Source organism: Chroicocephalus ridibundus, chromosome 4 (genome assembly GCF_963924245.1).
Source record: "Chroicocephalus ridibundus chromosome 4, bChrRid1.1, whole genome shotgun sequence".
Classification (NCBI taxonomy): domain Eukaryota; kingdom Metazoa; phylum Chordata; class Aves; order Charadriiformes; family Laridae; genus Chroicocephalus; species Chroicocephalus ridibundus.
Window position 1 is genome coordinate 18,153,821 of NC_086287.1, and position 24,825 is coordinate 18,178,645.

The 24,825-nt window shown below is 48.8% G+C and overlaps 1 protein-coding gene across 19 annotated transcripts in view; it reads right to left on the reverse strand.

Moving 5' to 3' along the window:
- Positions 1 to 9,386: 9,386 nt before the first annotated feature.
- The window catches only part of TSPAN32 (tetraspanin 32), a 33,221-nt gene continuing 17,782 nt past the window's right edge, over positions 9,387 to 24,825 (reverse strand). For 6 of the 19 annotated variants that reach the window (XM_063333068.1, XM_063333067.1, XM_063333065.1 and 3 more), the window contains 4 exons: positions 17,718 to 17,819; positions 15,473 to 15,565; positions 13,748 to 13,831; positions 9,389 to 11,536 (listed from right to left, as the gene is read on the reverse strand). In XM_063333068.1, coding sequence (XP_063189138.1) covers positions 11,441 to 11,536; positions 13,748 to 13,831; positions 15,473 to 15,565; positions 17,718 to 17,819 — 375 coding nt within the window. In that variant the 3' untranslated portion in view covers positions 9,389 to 11,440. Of the gene's footprint in view, positions 11,537 to 13,745; positions 14,128 to 15,472; positions 15,857 to 17,717; positions 17,820 to 24,825 lie in introns of those variants that run through there. The other 13 variants (XR_010070812.1, XR_010070809.1, XR_010070811.1 and 10 more) reach the window with 10 other exon arrangements.

Genomic DNA, 24,825 nt, shown 5'->3' on the forward strand with positions numbered 1-24,825 from the left:
CGCCAGGGGCAGCTCAGAGCAAAGGGTTTCCTACACGCAAGTGGCAACCACAGGGAGGGTTGCTGGGGGGGGCTGTAGCACCGCTCTCTCCTAAACCCATCTCTCTTAAACCTCACCAGTGTCCCCTAAAGCTCATCAGGCAGCCCTGGATGGGGGGAGAAACTGCTGCGAATGGATGCAGGGAGAAACCGCTGTGAACGGGTGTGGGGTGCAACTGGATATCTGTTTCTATATACAGAAGTTTTAGGGTGCATCCATGAAGGGACATTCCCCCCACTCCCCCGCCAAAAAAAAAAAAAGGATTTTTTCATTAAAACTCGCAGTTTGAAATGCAGAGAAGCTTTTCCTCATTTGTTTCCCCCTCCTATTTTATCCTAAGCTCTGACTTGCCAAATATTTTTTTGCCTAAGCTTGTGGCTTTATTGCTGCAAGTGATTGCATCAGGTTCAGCAGAACCACTCAGGACATTTTCCCTCAGTTATTGGGTCGCATGAGCAACTTTGGGGCTCCAGGTCTGCCCACCAAAGAGATTTGGGCCACAAGTGTTGACAGTTCAAGTAAGCTTCACACTATGGCTTAAAAATTTTAGTTACGTTTTGGTTAAAAACCCCACAAAGCTGTGCGACAGAAGCATGATGAAATTGCCCAATCTTTTGGCCAAACCCCACTTTGGCCCACTTGCTTATGCAATTGCTCTCACCCTACATTATGCTTCCATCAAGCTCATTCACTTCTTCTAGGGGCAGGACAGTAAGTCACATCATGAGAGCGTAAGAGGATTTCTGGTAAAGGCAGCAGCCAGCAGCTCCGGCAAGGGCTGGGACCTTACCATGCTAAATATGAACTTGGCACCCACCTGCAGCATCGTACGTGGAAACCTGCCCTCTTTCTGCCTGGGCACTTTCCTCTAGCAAAAGCATTTCAGGGAGCAGCTTCCGAGCCCCAAATTTTCACACTCGACGGAGCCTTCCCTGCCATGCATCCCGTAAGCAGGAATGCGCTGTTAGGTAAGCACGCGTTTACTACACATGTACGCTGAAAATGAGTCCACTTGTTCCAAAATCATGCCATTGCCCTCAGGGATGAGTTGGTCCAGGGCTTTGCGTGCTCGTCAAACCCTTCTTTGCCCCTCGGTAACAGTACACGGGGCTCCGTGGTGGCGGGGACCGGGATGAATAGAAGTTGGCCCCGTTCCCCAATTACTTATGCTGAGTACGTCCCTGATTGCGGGCTTGCCATGGATGCATAAACCTTTTGTCTCTAAGCCACATTCACTCATCCAGCCTTACCAACGAAGCCGGAGGTTCACAAGGCTATTTATGCGTGTAACTGCTATCCCAAATTATCAGTATGACCCATCTGGTTACAGCAATAGCTGTAATCCTCTGTGGTTCCTGCTCATCAATCCAAAGGATGAGGGCAGGATCCCGAATCTGCTCACTTGCTACATCGTAGCATCCCACAAGATCTTTTTTCCCACACTTCCGTCCTTTCCGGCTGTAAATATTAAAACAAAAATACCCCACCCCAACCAAACAGAGAGGTAGAAGATGGCAGGCTACAAGGAGCCTCTCGTGCACTTAGGTAGCTGTTTCCAGAAAAACTCTCGGAGATGCCGCTTGGACAATCTGTGTGAGGGAGAGGAAGGAACGAGCTGCAAACCGATAAGGCCTCCAACAGCGGTGGCACTGCTGGCTACGAAGGAAAACAACTCTCAAATCAACTTTTGTGCGCTGGAGAGTGGGCAACCCCAGCTGCAATCACTGCCACAAAGTTGGCATTGAAACTACTTCTAGGGAACTCAGGATTGCCTTTCTTTTCTCTTTTCTTTTCTTTTCTTTTTTTCTTTTCTTTTCTTTTCTTTTCTTTTCTTTTCTTTTCTTTTCTTTTCTTTTCTTTTCTTTTCTTTTCTTTTCTTTTCTTTTCTTTTCTTTTCTTTTCTTTTCTTTTCTTTTCTTTTCTTTTCTTTTCTTTTCTTTTCTTTTCTTTTCTTTTCTTTTCTTTTCTTTTCTTTTCTTTTCCACTGTTGCTTTTGTCCTTTATTTCTCTTCTGATGGGAAGTGAAAAAAAAAAAGGAAAATGAGAAATAAACCTTTTCAGTTTAGTTTCTGGGTCCTTCTTTAAGGCTGTGTTGGAGCCCCGTGCTGCCCAGGGCTGAGGTACAGATGTGGCTCTGGCAGGGGGAGCAGGGCCACAACCCCACCACCTCCTGCAGCGAGGAGCTCCCAGTCACAGTCTAAGCTGGGTTTACCCATCTGTTACCCTGATCTGGTTGAACACGTCCCTGCTCACTGCAGGGGGGCTGGACTAGGTGACCTTTAAAGGTCCCTTCCAACCCAACACATTCTATGACTCTATGGTTCTAACCGGCCGTACCAAGAAATTCCTCTCCAAAACTTGCAAGAGGAAAAGGATTTCAAGCTTTGCCCAAATATTTTTTAGTTTGGTTTGCGTTTTTTTTTAAGCGGCTCAGTGGGGTACATTTGAACACTTTGACTTTAACGTACAGAAAGAAAAAAACCACCAGAGTGTCAAGATAACATATATTGTTTCCCAAGATTACGTGTGATTTCAGATGTTATCTATCCGTTTGTCATGCTGTACTGCTTGCCGTACAGTCCACAGAGTACCAAAACTGCCTTTCAAAGACACTCAGCGGCTTTATCAGCTCTTTATAAAATGCTGCCGTATAAATAAGTAAAACTAATTTGCACAAATTCAGTTCATGTATCGGTGTCACATGCTGGTATCGAGTGTGAGCGCTATGAATAGGGCTGATGACTTCCCTCTTTAGGAGGACGGGCTCGGTTGGAGTGCTGGGCGGTACGCCCGCAGACGTCTACAGAGCAGCCAGCTGCAGGCAGGTCTGCGAAGAAGCCACCTACCTCCCGAGCCTCGCATCACTGAAAGAAAAAAGAAAACCCTAAAAAAAGATTTTTAAAAAGCCCCAAAGCCCCAAATAAAAAAAAAAAAAATAAAAATCCCCCTGCCCGCACCAGAGCAGCTGTTTGAATTGCTCTCGCCATCGGGTCGTCAGGCAGAGTGAAGCAGCAGAGAGCGGAGGCGTGTGCAGAGTTTTTCCTCTGTCTGCTGGGTTGTTGGTCGGTCGGTTGGGGTTGTTTTTTTTTGTGAACCTGTTTATAAAAGTCAGTGTCATGCTTGTGGGTTTTTGGCACGGCTGACGGCTGTGGGTGTGACTCACCAGGGCCCATTAGAGCAGATGTGGCTTGAGCTGCCTCCCAGCCCCGGGTTTAGCCTCCGTCCCTCACCAGCAGGACTCGGCGAGCCCAGTCCCCGGGACTTCGAGCCTGCTTCTCCCAGGGAGATGCTCCAGCAGCTCCACCTTAACAAACACTTGTGTTTTACAAAAAGCGATGGAGGGAGGTGAGAGGAGAGGACAAACCCGCATCCTCCCCACCTCCTGCGTGTGCCTAAAGAGCTGGCTACCAGTGTGTGAAGCAATTAGCCTCAAGGCAGGCTCCAAGCACCTGACATCCAGGGTCGCCAGGGGATTTGGGGAGCAGATGGGAGCCCCTCGCCTGCCAGGGACCACAGGATGGCCACTGGTGTGCTACTCTGGCTGCATGGCTTGGGTTTGCGTGGCAACCCCCCTGCCCTCCTCACAGCCAGCGTAAAAATGATGGGCAAACCGTGGGAATCAAACGCATGCCATTTTACGGGTGAGGTCCTGGTTAGCTTCTAACCCCCGCATCTTATTTTCTGTAGAGAATATGACAGAGATATAGCCTGCATTTCCAATTTACCTGTGGTGGTAAAAAAAAAAAAACAAACCCAAACAACAACAGCATGACCAAAGATCTTTAAATAGGACATTTTGGAGATGCATGAAAAGAAGGCCAGAAATTCATCCTGCGGGAGGATAATAGTCCCAGAAGGCATAAGAATAACTTCGTAGGCAGCCCACACAAGGCAGGGACTGGGCATGGGCGAGATGCAGGACATGGACTGGCCTAGGGCCATGGGAAGGTGGAGCTCCATCGCCTCGGGAAAGGGCCACTGGCACCCCTGGGGAGACCACCAACACCTTCATTTTGAGTGGGAAAGATAATACTAACAATCTCGTCCATGTACCTAAGGTGACACCTCCAGCATATCTTTTCTGTGCCCCAGTGGGAGCAGCTGGCATCTGCCCATCCGAAAATCCCTGTTCCCAGCTCTCCAAGTTCAGCCAAAGCACCATGATAGCCTGCGGGGGGAGGAGGGGGTGTTGCTTTTGCCTCGCAGCCTTTTGGGGGGGATGCAGCAAGCAGAGACCTGTAGCTGCGCCTGAAGCTTCTGTTTCTAATGAACTCAACAAATGATTCCCGTCTGCGCGGTCTGTCTCTCTGCCATCTTTAAATATTTATGTCAACGTATCTATGGTGATGGGTCAGGTTATATAAAGAGGAGGAGGAAGGGGGGGGGGTGGGTGGGGAAGGACAGCATCGGATCCCGCCGGAGCTGTGATAGAGGGACAGCAAACCCGAGCGTGTTTCCCCATCCGGACCAGACTCTCCCTCTTCTCGGCTCAGGCTCTGCCGCTCGCAAGCCCAGAAAGTGAACGTTCATTTTTCTCCGGGCGTCAGAGAGGGCCGAGCCGCAGCTGGGCTTAGCTGTGCTTTGCGAGGTGTCATTTGGGAGAGCAAGAGCCCAGCCCATCGATGCAGAGAGCTTCTATTGTATGATCAATGTATAATTCATCAGTAGGTGAATAAAGACTGGAATAGTTTATTGCTGGTGTAACGGGGCTAAAAAGAAAGCCAGCACGTCCGTGAGCAAGCTGGTGCACACGGGGGTTAAACAATAGCACTTAGTGATGCTGAGGGGAGAGAGGGGGGATTTTGCCTTGGGATAACATAAACAACCCGGCTAGCTGTCTGCCAGAGACTCCAGGGAGGGCGACGTAGGGATATGCATCTTCCTGGCAAAAATGCTGGGAAGGACCCTTTTCGCCTGCCGGAGTCTAAAGGAATAGCATCTGGTAGACGGGGGGGGTACTAGCCGTGGGTGGGCACCTCTGGGCTCAGCTGAAAGTATTTCTGCCAAGATCTGACGATTCCTCACAAGCCGAGTGACCACCCTGTATCTCTTCCAGATAAAAAGACAGTTTTTTTTTTTTTCCTGGCAGGGGTAGAATGCAGTTTACCTCCAGGCGTTACTTTGTCTGACAGACCCCCAAAACGCCGGGTGACTAAAGATGGCACCGGATTTGTGCTGGTGGGTGAGAGTGACGGCGCGGCGGGGAGTGGAGCAGCCTCACTGGCAGGCCTGCAACCGGTCATGGGTTTGGCAGCTATGGCCAGAGCTGCAAAACACGCGCTTTTTTCCAAAACAGCCTCTGAAGCTGCTGCGGAGCTCCCCCTCCTCGCTCCCGCGCTCTCCGCCACCATCCCACCCCGTGCTACGTCTCCCAGCTGGCAGGGTTCATTCTCTCTCCGCCTCCCAGAAGAGGAAATGCACAGTAAAGAAAAAAATCCCTTTTCACCCCAATATAGCATTTTAAGAGAGAACTGCAATGACTCCTCATGTGAAAGTCACAGGGCATGTGGGATCAGACCATGTATTCAAAGCAGCTTCTGGCCCTACTGGCCTTCAGCCGTGCTGGTGGAGATCTCCTGCGTGGAGCACCTACCACCTCCGGCTGCACATCTAGAAGAAAATTATAGCCAGCTGCTTTTGCAAATGCCTTGCTTCTGCACCTAGTTAAAAAGAAAAAAAATGCCCATCAACTATGTCTTAAAAAACTATTTCGTATGTCTGCAGCTCAGAAACACAGCTTTACCTTGGCAGGAGATGGCTTCCTTACCACCCCAGGGCTGCAAAAGGCCACCCAAATTTGCCAATTTACAAGGCTTTGGAAGGACTTGCTCAGCAATATCTCCTTTAGGAGCTTGCTGCAGGCGTGAATCAGAGTTGCACAGCAAAAAGTTGAGGTCATAGAGTCATAGAATCGTAGAATGGTTTGTGTCGGAAGGGACCTTAAAGATCATCTAGTTCCAACCCCCCTGACATGGGCAGAGACACCTCCCACTAGACCAGGCTGCAAAAAAGAACATCAAAAGCATATGGTTTAAAAGTTATATAAGCACTTTGTATAAAATTGTAATAGAACTTTGACTGAACTTGAGCTGAACTCCTGAAATTAAAATTTAATTGGCCCTTTAGCACCTGGACTAGATGTGGAAACAATTAAACTTAATTGTGTCCTTGCACATCCCCCTGGACTAGATGTAGGAACAATTAACCGAAACTTAGATCAAAGAAATTGCATTGTTGAAGGATTACTGTATCAAGCGCCTACTGAAAGCAAACAAGGCCCGTGCAGGGAATGGAATACACTTCTGGTCTCAGATCCAAGCATAGGATGACAAGACACATAGCCTTTGGAAGGGAGTCTAGGTAAGAGCGTGTCCGAGAGGAGCCCTAGGAGATTATAATACTAAAACGCACACCCTCTTGTAAATAATGAGCATGCTAATTAAGGGGATCTCCCAAAATGTTTAAAACATTAACTTGAATGCATATGTATGATGAGGGATGGTAAAGGAACTGCAGCTCACCAACCAGCTGTATCTTATCACTGTAAATATTTGACTCTCAGAAATGTGTGCTGTGCTGGCTGCTGTGAAGTGCCCGGCACACGATTCTGCAGAATTGAAACAAAGAAAAATATCTCGACTCAGTGTGTTGATTGGTTGATTGGTTTTTTTGCACGCCGGGTGAAGAACCCTTATTTAGGGACGACAAAGGGGCTGTTGCCTGAGGAAGCTGTATTTTGCTGGCAGTGGGAACTGGCAGACACACAGTCAACGAGGGCAGGAAATAGCAAAACATTCTGGAGCCACGCCAGCACACCACGAGGCTGAAAGATTCCCACTCTCCTCACCACCACATGTCTCTAGAGAGTCAGTAAATTGCTTAACCTGTGCTTTTCACAAGTGCTTTCAGGGTTGTTTGTTTTTTTTTTCCCCGGGTACTGAAAAGCCCCATTTGCAGAAGCCCTGAGCATCCTCGGCTGCTGTGCAAAGCTGCTCACGTGCAGTTCTGCGTGAGAAGTACGTTGAAAAAACAGCATCTGCTGCTCTCAGAACAGGGAAAACTCTCCTGGCTCGTGAGCAAGCTGTGGTCGGGCCGCCCACGGGCACACGGTGAGCCCCACATAAAGCCTCAGGGGAAATTAATGCTCACGCCGGCAGAGCAGGACCTGAGCGGTGCGCGGGCAGCGCAGGATGGAGAGCAGCACAAGAGGCTTCTTGCAGCTGCCATGGGTTGATGCTCCCCAGCCCTGCAGGTAATCGCCTGGCCTTAGGTTGCTCCCTCTGCCCACGTCCTCAGAAAGAGATGGGGGTTTGTCTAAAATAAAAGGAAAAGGGTAACACGTGAGCACAAGCTAACTCATACCCATAGAGAATCACAGAATGGTTTGGGTTGGAAGGGACCTTAAAGATCATCTAGTTCCAACCCGCTGCCATGGGCAGGGACACCTCCCACTAGACCAGGCTGCTCAAAGCCTCATCCAGCCTGGCCTTGAACACTTCCAGGGATGGGGCATCCACAGCTTCCCTGGGCAACCTCTTCCAATGTCTCACCTCTTTCATGGTGAAAAATTTCTTCCTGATATCTACTCTAAATCTACCCTTCTTCAGTTTAAAACCATTACCCCTCATCCTATTGCTGCACTCCCTGATAAAGAGTCCCTCCCCATCTTTCCTGTAGGCCCCCCTTAGGTACCAGAAGGCTGCTCTAAGGTCTCCCCGGAGCCTTCTCTTCTCCAGGCTGAACAGCCCCAACTCTCTCAGCCTGGAGAAGCAGCCAAACTGCGTTTGCCCTGGTGACCTTAGTGGAACTAATTGATACTTGTGGAGCTTACTTGACAATTAATTGGAGCCAATTCACAATAAAATATTGAACTTTGCACCCTTGGTCTCTCTTTAATTTATTTTTTTTTCCTCTTGCCTATGCCTACATCAATAAGGACTTCTTTTCTACCGGAGTTTGAGTGTTGACATGCTTTTAACAGCCAGCTTCCCCTTGTGCAAGCCCTGGGAAGGCTCAGCAGGTCCGCAGGTGTTTCCTAGCCTGGCTGCCGGCTTTGCATCCCCACTGCTCAGCTCCATCCTCTTATCCTGCCAAAATCTTTCTCTTACTCTTCCCAACACCGGGTAAATCTCAGCAGCACTTACAAATAGGTTCCTGGGGTTTTGTTCTGGTTGCACAAGAACTGTAATGTGCCCATAGTGAGTAGCAAATTAGGAACTGGTAAGCATAAGCACATTGACTGCAGGACAGGGATTTTTTGTTGGCACAAACAAAAAAACCCGCTTCCCACCTGCCCGTCTCACTGCTTCCATTCAGCCACCCCTGGTGCTGTCATTTCTGTGACTCTGAACAAAATGGTAATGCCGCACTTTTCTGCAATGGGTTTCTAAAAACCAAGGAGTCGAAGGTATCTGCTGTCCTGCTTCCAAAAACGACAGCAGGATGCCATCGCAGGATGCCAGGAGCCCCTGCTGCTACGCACGGCTCGAGCTCTGGGAGAAGAGCGTGTCCAGCTCTGCTACCTGCTCACTAACCTACAGGGGAACTCCAGCAGCAGGTGAAATGGGAATAAAAGTCATGAGATGGCCAGCATGTACATACAGAACAAGGTTTGCCTTTTTTAAATTATAGTTTGTCGAAGTATTTTGTACCAAAAAAATTACCTAAACCCCATGGTTGGCTATCAGAGGAAGAAAGGGAACTTCAAGCTCCCTGGGACAAGAAATTGCAGGCTTCCAATCTGTTGCTCACTGGGAAGAAGATATGATGACTCTCCAGGACTCTCATCCCCTTGTGAGGTGGTTAGGTGCAGGTCTTGTTCTCATCCCTGCCACAAGCAGCAGAAATCATTACAGAGGTGTGAAAACAGCAGCTAGGCACACGCGCACCTACATGGCCAGTGCCGGAAAGGTGCCTGCTTCTTCTGGTGAAGTTTCAGTGATCAGAAGCGATTCGAGGGAAACGAGAGCTGGGGGAGGGGGATACAGCAGCCTTTCGGGTTTCTTTATCATATATATGCTACTCCTGTCCATAATCATCCCTTCACTTTAAATATTGACCTGGGAAGGAGAAGTACCTACACCACCAGCTTTACCAGTCCTGGTGGTGAAGCTTTAACAGAGATCTTTCCTACTAGTTGATGAGGCTTAACCAGGTAACCTGCCCCAGTAACATAGACTCCACCGATTTGCTCAAACTCCCATGTTTTTGATATAGAGAACATCATCAGTTGTCCAGCCAACACAGAGCAGTGGGCAAGACCAGACCGCCTAGCATTTAAAAAAGTGAAACTGTAGAGATTTCTCTCATATAAATACTCCGGTCTTTGTTGCTTAAACATGTCCTTCAGTTTTTTTCCTGCTCCTGCTTGCGTCGCTCCTTGCGAGGTACCTGCCTGCTGCCCCAGCAGCTGGCTGAGGGTAGGATGAGTCTGATGTGCAGCTCCTTTTCCTCCAAAGGACCAACGCCATCCTTTCCTTCTTGGGTGCTAAGGCACGCTGGCTGCCGGGACAGGCGAGTCCCAGCTGTCTGGGGAACGTCTCTTCCCAGCACTGAAAGAATTACTGAGGGTTCTCCATGACGCAACCCCCCGAGCAATGCAAGCAGCCTCGTGCACGGCAGAAAAAGAGAAGGAATGACGGCCTTTTGCAAGAAATTCATCTTTATTGAAACAACCATGAGTCACACGAGCTGCCAGCTGGCCTGAGGAATAACAATAGCAGTGGCCTGGACAATAGCAGCTGGAGCTCACAAGGGAGATTGTCTTTCTCCAGAGAGCAATATACTTAATAGTACATATATACGCACAAGCGAGTCTTTCCCCACTGCTACAAAGTGGGTATGTCGGCAAATGCATGTCACCGCTAAATCCCTGCTAGACCGGGGTGTGTTGGTGACCGCCAGGAGGTAGCTCGAGTAATACTCTGGAGCGGTTTGAACTTGATCCGGCTTCCAGTGAAGTCAATGGTGAAGCTCCGCTGGTTCCAAGGGAGCGGGACGAGGAGCAATAGCCCTTTCCACGCCCCACAACGAAGTTCTTTCCAACACAAGAGATTTGCAGCCGTGTTAAAACGCTAACCAGGAGCTGTGGGCTGTACTGCTGTTCTTGCACGTGTAACAGCCCCTGCCTGAGGGGCAGGACCCGTCCTGAACATCAGCACGGGGGGTTCCGCATTCATCTCAATAAACAATTGCTACTTATTGCTTTTTGTGGCTAAAAGCCACACCGGAGGAGAGGAGTGAAAGCTGTTGTTGGTTCAACAGACATTTCACATCGCCACGTAGTTTACAGCCGGTTTTCCAGCAGGTGCTAAATCCATTGCAATGACGGGTTTCAGCTCAGAAGCAGCTCTGCCTCCTTGCAACGAGGGCAGAGCACGCCAGGGAGCCCTCCTTTGAGCGAGACTGAGCCGAGCGCTTCAGTTGATTGAGGCTTTTTAAATTTCTGTTTATTATCGATAAGGTGATGTAAAGAGGACGTAGAGTTGGACTTTGTATTGTTTGACCTGGCTGGAGATCAGTCCTGTTCTCTTATAGATTTAAACTTCAGGCCTGCGTGTATGTGTAATATCAAAGTCCTTTTGTATTGCACAGCAGCGCGGTGGGCTAGTGAAGCGAGATAAACAGCTAGATAAAGCTGGAAGTAGAACAAGCCCCTGTGAAAACAGTGTGGCATCGAGCTCTAGGAGGCTGACTAAATCTTAGGAATTAAAAAATAACAGTGTATGGCATTAGCAAGGAGGAATAAGAGAGGGATCTGTCCTTATGCTGGTCATTTGCTTCAAAGCAATGCACTGCTTTCTGATTATTTTTTTTTTCCTGATCTCTACCAAAAAGCTCTGTAAATGTGGCAATATTTGGAAACAGGGGAATAACAGTTGACGGTGATTGGATGCCTACATACTCGAGGATGATCAGAGACGTGCCCAAAGTCAATCACTACGAGTGTCCAGGCTAGGAGAGCACATCTCCTATCAGCAATGACACACTTTGCGTCCATGGATTTGCTGATAGCAAGAGATCGGTCCCGGGCTGTGATCCAAAGCCACCTTCCTAGAAACGTTGCATCTCTGGGGGTCACAGGGAACTGCTCAGATGGCAGTGCAAGAGAAATTTGGTTCAATGCTGAGATTTGTGCTGGGCTTTTCTCTCCATTTTTGTCCTAAGTGGCTCTTGGCGTGCTGCTTGTGGAGCTACAGCCCCTACGTCCCCCAGCGAGGAGATCCGCATCTCCGAGCCCAGGTGCGTGTCTCAGTCCTTTTCCACAGGGGAAACACGTGACACATGTCCCGCCGTCTGACCCCATGCAACGCCTTCCCGGGGGATTTTGTGGGTGACTTCAGACATCTTCCCTGCGCCAAGAGCTGGCTCTACCTGGTAGGGATGCCCAGGTGGTGCGTTTCTACCTCTCTCGCAGGATGTATTTGCCTTTCCGGTCCAGGTTGCTGCTGAAGTGGATGGAGAACCAGAGGAATGAAGTCAGGATCATCCCGTAAACCTAACAGGAAATAAATGAGATGGGCACACAATTAAATGACGAACTGATCATGATGCTCCATCTGTGAAAATAAATGATCGTAAATGCTACCCGTTAGTCCACTTGGCACTTCTGAATTTATATATCAGCATGTCACATTTTTCTTAAAAGAGCTGTTTTCCAGTAAAATGATGAGCATCAGTTCCAACATGGGAGAAGAAAAAACCCTCAACGCGTGGTTAAAGCATCCGATTGGAATTAGCACTGTACGGCTCAAACCCCCTCCTAAAAATACCAAGAAGTGAGATGAAACCAGGAAATTCAGATTTCAAATTCCTGCCACAAAACATTCTTCTATGCAAACAAACATCTCTCTCATAATAATAGCCCTTTGTAAAGATAACACAGGGAGGAAAAAACCCACAAACCACAGACCTCACGTATTGTTTGGAGTAAAAAGCCCAACAAAACAAAAAAAGACCCTAAAAAAACCCAAACCCCGCCCCATGCACGTGCACGGTTGTGAATGCAGAGGACAGTATTCTTCCTCTGTATTGTCATATTCTGCCCAGGATATCACACACAAGCATTTATACAGGCAAGATAACGAAGGTAAGGCTGCTATGGGGAGGATAGCGAGGGCTGCAACAACATGCTCTTTCCTAAAAGTCTGCCTTAACATGCAAGCACCTTTGCCTGCAGCTTGACCTGGGGGCACGTGTGCGTTGTTAGCCGAGGGACGGTGACATCAGAGCGGCTATAGCCCTCCTCACGCGCTTCCTTTGCATCCTGCCATCACAATAGCGAACCGCGCGGAGAGCCTTCCTCTCGCACACGCTTCAAAGATAGCCGCTTTATCTGGCTAGAGCATCAAGCTGTGAAAAAAGATATATAGCATAAAAGCGCTCCCGCTTTTGTCTGAATATAGCTGCAGTGAAATTCTTCCTATACCTGAGAAAAATTAGAAAGCGACACCAAATACTCACACATGACTTTACTTTTATACCTCCCCAGCTGTACCCGATGGTTTTCCTAATTTACTACTAGCAGCACAAAATACCAAAGCGTTTGCTCCTCTGGGTTTTATTTAAATGGAGAAGGGTCTTTTAACCCCATAGTTGTGCCAAGGCAGACACAAGTAGCAAAACAATCTCCAAACACACGTTCAGTCTGGAAAGGTCGCCCCAGCTGGGGAGCAGCACGGAGATATTGCAGCAAACGCCAAACCTCCCTTCGTGCTGAAGCAAAGAGTCTCCTGGCACGTGCTCTTTTCTGGCACGCTTCACCACACATGCAGGGCCCTCATGTAGAGGCAATTACAGTGACACACCTCTGCCAATCAGTGGGCGGGAATACGAGAAAGCTTTGATTTAATTAGTGGTGCTCTTCAGCTCCAAAGGGACCGTCCCCATGCTGCCACCGGGCCCCCTCACTGCTGAAGGACACACTCCGCTCTCGGCATTTCATTTTTTCTTTTGTCCTCCCCCAGACGAGACTCATAAATTCAGTACAGACCCTTTCTACCCAAGAAGATGATCCTACCCCTCCTCTGCAGGATCCTCCTTCGAAGACAGCATCTGGGAGCCCAGGCAACATGCTCTGCTCCTCTCCTTTGCATCCTGCTCCTCATGAGCCCGTGCTTCACCTACCCACTGCCTGAGATGCACCTTACTGGGTTCATTAGTGGTCATTAATAGGTTGAGACCTTCCCTTTCTGCACAGCTCTCCAGCTCCACTGCTGGTACTCAGTAGCTTTCAAGACCTTCTAGCTCTGGCCACACAAAGGGGCTTCCCAGGCTGAGCTGGGAGGCAGCCAGCGAGTGGTGGGCAAGGAGAGGCAGCAAGTTTCCTAAAATACAGAGCTTTTACTGCATATCCTTTTCCACAATTGCTGCCGGCTTCCCGCCAGATCCACAAGCCCTGCGCCAGGCGACATGGCCTGTCCCTTGCAGGAGAAGATGCCTGGGCAGATGAGATGCCGCAGACCCGCTCCCGCAGCTCCCCGCTGCCCTGCCTAGTTTGGGCAGAAAAACCATGCAGGAGCAGAAAAACCCCTCCAGCCACCAGTCTGGCCAAGACAGGTCCTGGCCCTTTCTTAATTTCCATGGTGGAGTCTACTACCGCTTCATTCTCTGCTGCCAGTATCCAAACTTATCTGAAATCCCAGCTTCTGGGGGCTAATTTAGGAGCCTGCCTCTTGGGGCCAAAATGTGAAGGAACAGACATAGCTACCGTGAAGCCGATGGCGATGCCCAGCAGCGTGGAGACGAAATCCATGTGCTTCTTCAGGAAGTCCCGGATCTCTTGCAGGCAGTCCTGGAGGAGAGAGACACCCCTTGCAGCACGGGAGCAGCTCGGTGGCGGGCTTCGTCCCCACAGCAGCACTTGCCACAACCCCAGATAGAAAGGGAGGCAAGAGGGGGCTGCAGCATTGCACGGCTGGGCTGCTCTGTGGCCAGCTCTCCTTTTTACTGAAGATAAACACCTGCAGTATATTTTCTGCAACTACAACACGCCTATGGTTTTCTCGGTGTGATGCGCTTCCGGCTGGGGAGGATATGTGTGCGCACAGGTAAGTGTGGTCACACACAAGCTTTTTTCCTTTCCACCCACTGGAAAATGGAAAAAGGGAAATGGAAAGATGGAAAAGCCGAGCACACCATAATGCTAAATACGTTCCCCAGAGATACTAATGAACAGCTCAGTTTTACAAGGTGTTGCAGGCATTAATATACATTAGCCTTAAGCATGCCAGCGGCCCCAGGAGAATCCAGGAGGTGTTGGCCAAGAGAGCCGTTTCAAAAAATGCAAGAGCATGCCCTTGATGAAGTGATTTGCAGAGCGAGGTGAGAGCACTCAAAGCCAAGAGCGAACGTAGTGCAGCTACCAAACTCCGAGCTCCCCGGCTTGCAAAATGCATCCTCCTACCCGCCTCCCCCGGCTCGCCACCGGAGGAAACACAAACCATTAGTATGGGAGGAACAGAATCACCCCTATGGTGCCCAGTTTCTCTCTCTGTTCTCCTTTCCTGCCCTTTGAGCTGAGCTCGACCCTGCTTTGAGATGGGACGTTCCTGGCGGCGGCGCTTTGAAACGCTGCCCCGTGGGCTGACGCCTGCCTGCGCACCACAGCATCCTGCGAGTGCTCGACATCTTCGCCTAACAACGTTTGCGTATAGCTGTAGCAATGCGGGTTTGTTTTTCCTAGGGACGACATAATGACGCTGGCGGCTTTAGCTACTTCAGCTGATTTGGCTACTCCAGTGGAAGAAAAACAATCATACAATAGATTTGCCCAGAGAGCATGAAGTCCGCATTGCAGCTCCAGCGCAGAGGCAGTCTAATACTGGTGGCTTCTCCACCAGCCTCGCTGAGACACTGCAACAAGGAGGAACGAAGTGTACTTGATGAAGCTACTGTTGGGCGCCATCACCCTGCTTCGTGACTTTCTCATTTTAATACCTAGTTAGTGCCCTGGTAGAACAGTATTACAGCAAATTCCACATTTGCTGTTAGTGGGACACCATTTTAGCCTCAGAAGCTAGCGTCGTGTGGAAAAGTCCAACAGTTCTTTTGAGCTCAGACGTATGCTCGTGATACCTCACACTTCTCTGCAGAGGCAGGAAACGAGGAGGAAGCCGGAGGGGAGCGACAGGCTGCAAACACAAGCATTTTGAAGGCTTTCTAGAGCTGGAAAAAGGAAACCATAACTGCAGGTCTGAGACCTGCTGATCCACCGGGGCTCCTCCAGCGGGTGAGGTGCCTCCTTATAGACACAACAACTCCCCAGCAAAACAAACCCCAAACCATAGCAACCCCAAACCATAGCAACCCCAAACCATAGCAACCCCAAACTATGAGAAAGCCACAATTCTCATTAACACTTAAGCACCAGTGAGCCTTTAACAGCAAGTAGTGGCACAACCCTACTGCGGGGTGCAAAAAACCTTTCCCTTACCTGTCCCACATCGCGCACCTGGCTGGATGGGCACGTCTTGGTCTCAACATTGGCTGTGTCCCCAAATGGAGAGTGCTTCCCGCAGCACAGGAACTGGAAGAGAGGGAGAGGTCTGCCAGCTGCTGGCCAGGGCTCTCTCCTCGCCGTCAGCTGCTGCGGCAGGAGATGCCAGCGATGGGCCAGCCTTCCTCCCTGCCGCCCCAGGCAGGGCCGCACAACCAGGGCTGCCAGGAGCAAAGCACGGAGGTATGCCACCAACAGCTGCAGCAGTAGAGGTTAAATTCAGAGGATGCGGATGGATCTGGCCCCAAAAGTGCCTGTGCTCCTCCAGGACTGCTGCCAAGCCCTCCCTCGACGGTCACACCAGCTCTCACAATGGCTGCTCTGGAAGACCAAGGGATGCACAGACTCATGTTGCCAGCACTTGTTACGGGCTGGGGAGGTGTCCTGGGTTGAGCGACACAGGACTAATTCCCTCTTCTAATGCTGTGGAAAACTGTACTTTTAGAAGACTCTAGTGTCTGAACTCAGGAAAATATTTACTTTATAGCCAGCTAGGCTATGTGGGATTCAAGGTCTCAGTGTTTTCAAGCCTTGCCAGGTGCAGGGATGAGGAGGAGCGAGGCCTGAGCATTTGACCCAGGCTGGCCAACAGAATTATTTCATACCATGAACGTCACATTTGATATAAACTAGAAAGTTTGCTGCGTAGTTTCTCTCCCCCTTGATGGTGGCAGTCCAGAGAAACTCCTTGCCCCAGTGCCGGACTCCTGAGCCCTTCCCTTCCTCCCAAAGCCATTGCGCTCCCAGTGTCCGACATTTACTGTCCACTGCTGGAAGTACACAGCTTCCTATGGATATAATTGGCTGAGTGTAATTCTTGTATCTTATATTAGTATCAGAATTAATACTGGTTCTTTAGTATTATTGTTAATTGTTTAGTCTTACCCTATTAAATTTATCTATATTTCAACCCTTGCGTTTCCTTGCTTTCCCCAGTTCCCCTTTCCAGGTGGGGAGGAGTCATTGGGTGATAGAATAATTGTCTAAATGACAACAAATTGCTATGGGTTTGCTCAAACCGTAACAGGAGAGTGTCCTGGCAACCCCCACTGTGGAGCTGGTTTCCTACAGCCAGGAGAACTGGCCAGCTTGGAGCATTAGCAGAAGGAGAAAAAAAAGTAGGACTAGAAGGACTGTTTCTCCATCAATTAAAGTGGCTAAAATAAGCAATTGATGAAGTGGCCATTGTGTCTGGTTCATCTTGCAAGGGGCACTCTGGGTGTGCTGCTCCACAAGACTGCAGAGCAAGCACCGCCACGCCTGATCATGTCTCTGAGGGCCACCACCATTGTTGCAATGAGAAACATTTGTCCTTTTCTGTGTTTTAAGAAGCAAGGATGAAAACAGCTTCATAAAGTATTTGTTATGATGATTTAAGAAAACACAGAAGGATAAAGGGAGCTGCATGGGAGGTGGTTGGAAACAAGCGAGCAAAGCTGACCTTCTCATCCAGCCCTGCTGCATGCCATGAACTCATTACCCAAAGAGGTCCTGCTGCGCAAGGAGACGGCATCTCCTTTTACTCAGTGGGGACTCGGGAATTACCCGCCACGGGGCACATCCTCACTCATCTCCGACGGCTTTGAGGTCAAGTGTCCTCCTTGCTCTCTGGGCAACCACCCTTGCCCACCTACTGAGCTGCAGGGAAGTCCCCTGCGCCAACCGCATCCTGGGTGGTGGTTTTGGGGAGCTTCCCAGCAGCCTCCAGCGTCGCAAGAGGCCACGTACTCAGCCATAAGCTCAAGGGTAAACAGAAATAACCGAGTTCAAATACTTCTGCTGGACAACGTGGAATTCCCCCGCTCACTCTACCTGACCTGTGACACCAGGGGGTTTTGTATCCACTTCTTCATACTACAGATATGGAGTATGGCAGAGGGCCTGCCAAGACACACAATATATACATATCAGCTACAGCGTGGAGGCTTTGAAAATCTCGCACCAGAGTGACGTTCAGATAGGTGGCCCTTTCCTCCTGTTGATAATCTGGTTGGTCAAACCTGGGAAAGGAAGAGTAGGAAGGAGGAGCAGAATTCACAGCAGGCTGGAGGATTTGGTTCCCAAGGGAAAAGCGCACTGCAGCATCCATGAGGCATGGCACAGGCAGCAGCCCCAGTCTGCTGAAACCATCGGGAATATAGCCCAGGGCAAGGTTTTCTGCTAAGTCTGAAAGACAACTTACTGCTTCGTGGATGGCAGTCAGCTCGTGCCTTCTGAAGCTGGAGGCGTTCCTCCTCACCTCCTCGTACACAAGATCGTACACATCCATCATGCTGTCTTCCACCTGCGATGAAAGCAGAGATCTTTACGTGGAAAACACTGACTGCTGTCGTCTCTGGAGGGAAATATGCTCCTCTCGCATCCCCCCAGAAGGTCTCCCAGGTATAGCGAGACAAGGAGTGCAGCTATTAAACCACCACCACGCAGCAGCTGGTGTACGACCCACCATGCACCATGAGGCACCTACAGCATGGCGAGTCCCATGAGACAGGCTGGGATGCTGCACGTGTACCACCTTCTGCCACGTGTGGGCCCTTTGGCATCACGCCAGGGTCTCACCAGCTGACAGCTGAAGCTTTTGGCCAGTTTTGGATTTAGGGTCAGAGGAGAACTCTGGTGCCCGCCTCCAAGTCCCTCTGCTAGGCAGGGGCGGCACCATCTCCCTGTCCCGATGGGTGACTGTGAGGACAGGCACACATGACCATGAGATGCTAAAATAAAAAGGTGAGAGGACCTCAGATGGCTGGCATTATCCCAGCAACAGAGGAGTTCCTCCAAATACAGCCAAAAAAATAACAGAGTGATTCAGCGGTGAATCAGTCCCTAAATATTTACCAAACGTGTGAGAACTTGCAGCTTGACAGATCCCAGCCAACTCCCACTCGGGTTTCAAAGCGACAAAATATGAAAATTGCCTTCAGCACCTGCAGTCAAAACCTTATTCCTTCCTTTCTTTCTCCCTCTCTTCCTCGCCAGGATTGATCCGAGCGGACCTGCAGGCAGCGCTTGGCTTTCAGGAGGGGAAAATCGATCGGCAAGACAGAGGGAGTGGGTGGCCGTGCAGGGAGGGACGGGTGCTCTGGCAGCAGAGCCATCTCTCGGTGAGGCTTTTCAGCTCAGTCTTAAGGGGCTGTGCTTGGAAATGACTCTTAGGGGAAAAAAAACCCCAACGCCGTGTGCTTGGGGGTGAAATCGGGGTCATTCAAGGTGATTACAGCCATCACTGCAATATTGTTCTACCCTGCTTGGCTGTCCAAAATGCAAGAAATTAACAGAGGTTGATAACCGGGGAGGGGAGAGAGGGAGCTTGTGAAGATTACTTATACCCAACTTGGCTCCGTGCCACCAGGAATAGAGTTTAAAGGCTCACATCGGAAGATTTTCCATGGCTACCAACACGGCACAGAAGTGGAGGGGCTTGGGGGGGTTTCTCTGCAAGCAAAGCTGCTGTCCCCCCAGGACGGTCCATCACCCGTCACGGAGCGATCAGGAGGTGAGGCAGGAGCAACCCAGCTTTAGCGAGGGAGGTCTGATGACGGACAGGGCACAGGTATTCCAAGCCAAGGAAAAAAATCCTCCAATGCTGAGCTGTCCCACGCAGGTGAGGAGAGAGGATGCTCATTTTGTCACCCCCCTGTATCAGAGTACATCGAGCCGGATAGGCGCAGCAGTAAGCCAAGATCTCTAGCAGACTTGTGCACGATCCTTCCCCTCAGCAAACCTTAAACCCCGATAAAAAAGGAAAACATCCAAGCTTTTCTAACTTCTTGTGGGCCATGAAATAGCTTTCCAGCAGCGGCAATTAAATAAATGGATTCAATAAAAAGAGCATCCATTTCCACTGAAGAATTGGATTAAGAATAATGAAAAAGAAGAATCATCTTTTGACCTCCTCTTGTGGCCTTGTGTTGCTGAGGAAGGAAGGAAGAACAGAGCAGATGGCTTCTTAACCCAAGAGATTATTAACTTTCGAATATTCCAACCCCAGTCTAAGATGTAGGAATAAAAACTATTTTGTGTTGTGACAACATACGTGCGGACCTCAGTAAGGTAATGGTGCTGCATGTGCAATTTTCGCCTTTTCATATTTATCATTAGGCTCAGGATGCTGAGCTTCCCTCCAAAAGGCCTAAATTTTGATGATTTGGGAAAAAAAAAAAGAAAAAAGGTGGGGTTTCAAGTGAGTTGCTGGGTTCAAGCAAGAGTTCAAGGGTTGGAAGCTATCTAGAAGTTTAACATTAAAGGTCTACTGAACACTGGGGCAGGAAACGCTGGAACAGGTAGTTTTAAGCCCTTTGCCTTGTCTGGGCACATTCCCCCATACCTCACAAAACAGAGCAAAAATGCTCCTTTGACTGCAGCGAGTTTTGGGCCAGATCTGGTTGCTCACTTTACAACTGTATTCAACTTAAACCAAGGTAAGATGAGACTTTGTCTGGTGACATTTCATCTGCAGAGACCATCGCAGGCTCTGACCACATCACCAGAACCAATTTTCTATGCAGGAAAGTCAATGCTCATTAGTATTTTGTCCTAATAATAAGCCACAGGGCCCAACTGAGGCTGATGTCCTCCACTGCAGCTTCTCAGCTGGTCACGCTGCACTAAGCAACTCGGGAGGAGGGCAGGTGAGCTGCCCAGACGTTGGCAGCTGCCAGTCTGGCAAGTTCCTGCTGGCCACATGAAATCACGAGAGGATCGATTTGACCAGAAGAAGTCCTGCCTAGTGCGGTGGCGCACGTTTGCGCCTTCCTCCTTATACTAGGTATCATGTAATGACGGGAGATTTCGTCTGCTTGAAGGAAAAGAGTGGCTAGGAAAAAAATTGAAGGAACAAGATTGCCGTAACAAAGTTATGGCAGAAAATTATTCCAACTGTTGGAAACAATATTGGAAGAAACCACAGAAGTCACCGTTTCACAGCCAGCTCGACTACAGCAATGGAGATGATGATGATGAGGGTAATCTCCAGGTACATAACAACTACTAAAGACTTCAGTTGCGCCCTGTTTCTGAGCTTGCTTGCGAGATGGCTTCTCAGTTATTTATTGGTTTGTTTTTTTTTTTTCCCATTTTGTCAAGCAGCCTCCAAGAACTGAAAGCACAAATGATTAAGTGCAGAACGTTTTATAGCAATAATTTTCCTTTAGAATGTGTGTCTGGGCAAGCCTAAGAGTACAATTTGCTGATTAGTTTTTCTTAGCATTTCTATCTAGCAATTACAGCTAGCATTTATATCCAGCTATTCGCTGAATATGCTATTCAGGTCCTGGTAAGGAAATATCAAACTAAAAAAAAAAAAAAAACCACCAACATTTTTTAGAGTGAATTGACTGCAGTTCTTCCACCTCATCTTTCTGATTTTTTTTCTAGGATCATTTGATTTTGGAGGGGAAAATTGCTGTCTTCGTACAACGTGGTGGTCTGTTTTCAAAGATTATTGCAGAGAGCTTTCTCATTTAAGTATTTCAGAGGTGGGTATAAAGTACTATATCTCAGTATTTATCACTGGCTGTTTCCTTCTATGCAGGAGATTGCGTCACAGAGCACAGGAGAGGTCTCATTTAACACGAAATACAAGTGCAAAAAAAGATTGCACTAATGAACCATCATCTTAGCAACTTTTCTGCCTGGTTATGTTTACACCCAGAGCCGCAGCCAAGCTCTGAAACACCAGTCACACACGGCAGCGTCTATCCATCCCAAAATGGCATGCTAACTCATGCATGCCTAACGACGTAAAAAAAAAGAAACCAAACCTGAAAGCATGAGACAAAGTCACCAGGTGGTTTCATGACCTTTCTTTATCTGCAACATTATTTTATCCAGCAGACGCAAGTTCATCCCTATGTTTTCCTTTGATCTGGGACATAACAAAGTGAGGAGTTCGAGAGCAGCACTGCTTCGTGCCATCCTCAGCAGATTCCCATCGCACGCTCCACTGACAGGCAAATTTCACTCCATTGCTTCAAAATAATTTTCTTTTCCTGTTTCTTACAGCAGGTGTTGGAGGAAAAAAAAAATTTACAAACAATCAGGGTGCTTTCTCTCACAGTTAAGCAACAGGATGGCTTTTGAGTTCGAGTGGTTACGCTGATAGTGTTAATAACATGCTTTAAGAAAAGCACAGCTGTGCCCCATCCCTTAACTCAGACAGTAGTTAGCATGGAATGGACCAACGCAGCTGGAGAAGAGAAAGTCTGTCTGGCCTTCTTTTTGAAAGGTCTTACACTCCCCCCACGCATTGACATCTTTATGGTCAAGTGGATTTTCCTGTTCCTAGTGACGTGTTGTGACCCACTGCTGGGGGAGTATTTCTGGATGGAGCTCTCCCTTGGAAGGAGATGGCACCTGCAGTGTTCGTCAGTGAAAAACCCCGAGAGCTGAAGATGAAGCATCAGTTGGGCTTTGGCTTAAGAAAAATCTCCAGGTTAAGTGATATGGAGGTCACACCTTACAGTCATTCTTTTCCTGGAAGATGCTGGGTGAAACGTTCCAGCTCTAAATGAGTCAAATAATTGCTGCCTCCCATTTCTGTCTGCATTCCTTAATGAAACATTCATTTAGGGATGGTATCAATGGGTTGTTGGATACCAACAAATGGAAAATCACCACTGAGATTGATGCGGCTGACTCCATCTGACTCAATAAAGTAGCATTTTTCATTTAAAGTAAAAGAAAGAAGGAATTTTGAGACTGTTTATCATCCTCTAAATCCTTTAGCTCCCAAGATGCAGAATTTATGACCACAGGAAGGCATTTACTCCAAGCCATTAGTGTTCTTGCCCTTTGGCTATTAGAAACTAAAGCAAATTTCAGTCTTACCTCCTTCAAGAGGAAAACTGACATGTCCTGACTTGGGTTATTTATCAAGGATAATTTTTACCTGTAACTGGATTTGGAACAGAAAGATGAGAGGCGGAGGTCACCCTTTGCAAGCCAGAGGTGGCAATGAATCCTCATCCCGCTGCCAGCGAGCACCTGAGCTAGTCGCTTTGATGCATGTTGGAAAACTAATGTAGACTCATACCAAGAAGAACAGTCTGAGACCTACTCAGTGAGATATCTTTGCAACAGTCCTTGGCCAAGAATCTCTCTGAGGAGCTCAAGGAGGACATAGTGAATGGAGATGTCAGGACTGTCTCAAAGACAAGCCCATCTCTCTCCTTTCTGATTAACAGGAACTCTCTTGACATGGCAGAGGAGGAAGGCAGGTGTGGAGGATCCTCCTCTCCTGTGGCTCTTCGTGCCTTTGAGGTACCAAACCGAGCACACGTGCTGCAGCCTCAGAAGAAAGTGCAGCCTCAGCCCTTCATGTTCTTTCAAGCGTTGCCCAGAGGGACGTACTCACCAGCACCACTCAGAAATATCCCTTCAGCAGCAGCTACTGCAGACTGCCTCACTTAGCGATAAACTGCACGTTAGTCAGTTAAGATGTGAAACTGGAATAAAGCGCTTGGCGCACTTGAAATCATTCCTTGCTCCAGTAAGGAAAACACTTTTGCATTTCCCTGTCTCTGTCTTCCCTTTCCTCCCCGGCGTGCGGAAACGCACGTGTTCACAGGATGTCAGAAAGGAGCCGGGGCAGATGCAACTGCTTGGGTTTGGATACGGCAACGATGCAACTGCAGCAAAACAGAGGAGGGAAAACTGCTCCGGGTGCTTTAGCCAGGCTGCAGAGCAACTCCCACCACGTGGATTGTGCCCGTGATAAGACGGGCCCCATGCTCGACCAGGCTTTCATTACAACGTGCTGCAGCTTTGTATTTCCTTAATAGCATGTCAGCTCCCTCCTCTCTAGGCTTCCTAAAGCCAATCCATCCCAGCTGCAGAAATCCGGCCAGCGCTGCAAACCAAAGCGGGCTTTGGGGCCCCCTGTGGAAAACTGGAGAAGATAAGAAGGTGCCGCTCCCCCTCCGACTGCTGGTGGTCACTAGGGACCGCTGATGCAAAAAGAGCGAGAGCCAGATGAGGCTTTTAGCTAAATGGTTTTCGCCTTTTCTTTCCAGTATATATAAATAAATATATATATTATACACACATACATACACACACATATGTAATTGGGTTTTTTTTAATAACTTATGCACTTCCCCCACTTTCTAGTATTGGACAAGGACCAGGCAACCCCTGACCATCTTTTGGTCCATCACTGAGGGAACACACAGAAGGAGAGAGAACAAAAACCATCGTGGAACAAAAAATTCAGGAAAAGCAAAGCCTTACAAAACTGTTTCTCTCTGATCCCAGAGCTTCCATCAGGTCCTTGCACAAAACATTTTAAGCAGGAGAAAGCAGTGAGTTGTTACACTGCTCAGCTCCTCCTTATTTCCCATCTCCATGCCTCAAAACAGCAGCAAGAAGTCTAGCTGTATGGGTGCTATACAACCCGCCCAGGCAGGGGGACATCACAGCCTCATGCTCAACCAAGCCGCAAACCCATGAAGCCAACTCTGTGTCACAAGCATCACCTTGTGACAGTGGCAGAGCACCAGAAACTTTGTAGGGAAGCACAGAAAAACCAGGCAAGCAGTTACTCAACACCAACAAGTTTTTGTTTTTTTCCCCTAAATCCTCCAGATCTGGGGCTACATCCCTTGTGATTAACACCAGACTCAGTGTATCAAGGTCCTCTTGGCATTTTGGGTTTGGTTGTGGGTTGGTTTGTTTTGTTTGGTTGTTTTTTAAAGAAAACTTTCAGTATTTCAGTCCATTTTGTAACAGAACCGCAAACCCAACATGCCGCCAAGGGCCCACACCGACCCTCTGTGCTCCCATCATTCAGACACACGATCCAGCAATTTATGAACCTCCCAACGTTGTGGTGAAATTATCTCAGTCATCTCCCCCCGGCCTCGCCCATAGTACTTCAAACCACCACCAGGCAAGACCGCTTCGAACAGAAAATATTGAAAACCAATGAAAACAGCTTTATCTTTAAAAAGGTTGTGTCAGCCCCAGAGCAGCACCGTCACCTCCAAGCTGGCCGTGGCAGTGAGCATCCAACAGCCACGGGGAGGCTGGATGTGCCACAGTGACAATGACCATCCGAGTGGCCTCGGGTACCACAGCTGCTGCTGCTGGAGATGGGAGCTCCAGCTAACGCTCTGCCACGGAAAGCGGCAGAAATGGGGCCGCATGGGTTCAGCGTCGGGGCAGCCATAAATTATAAAACTGATGAGTGCAAATGCCTGTGTGGCACGTCAGACAAAGGACAGCAGAGTCTCGCTGGGTGAAGTGGGCCGTTACTGCGTGATGAGAACATAAACTCCAGGAAAGAGTCATGATTT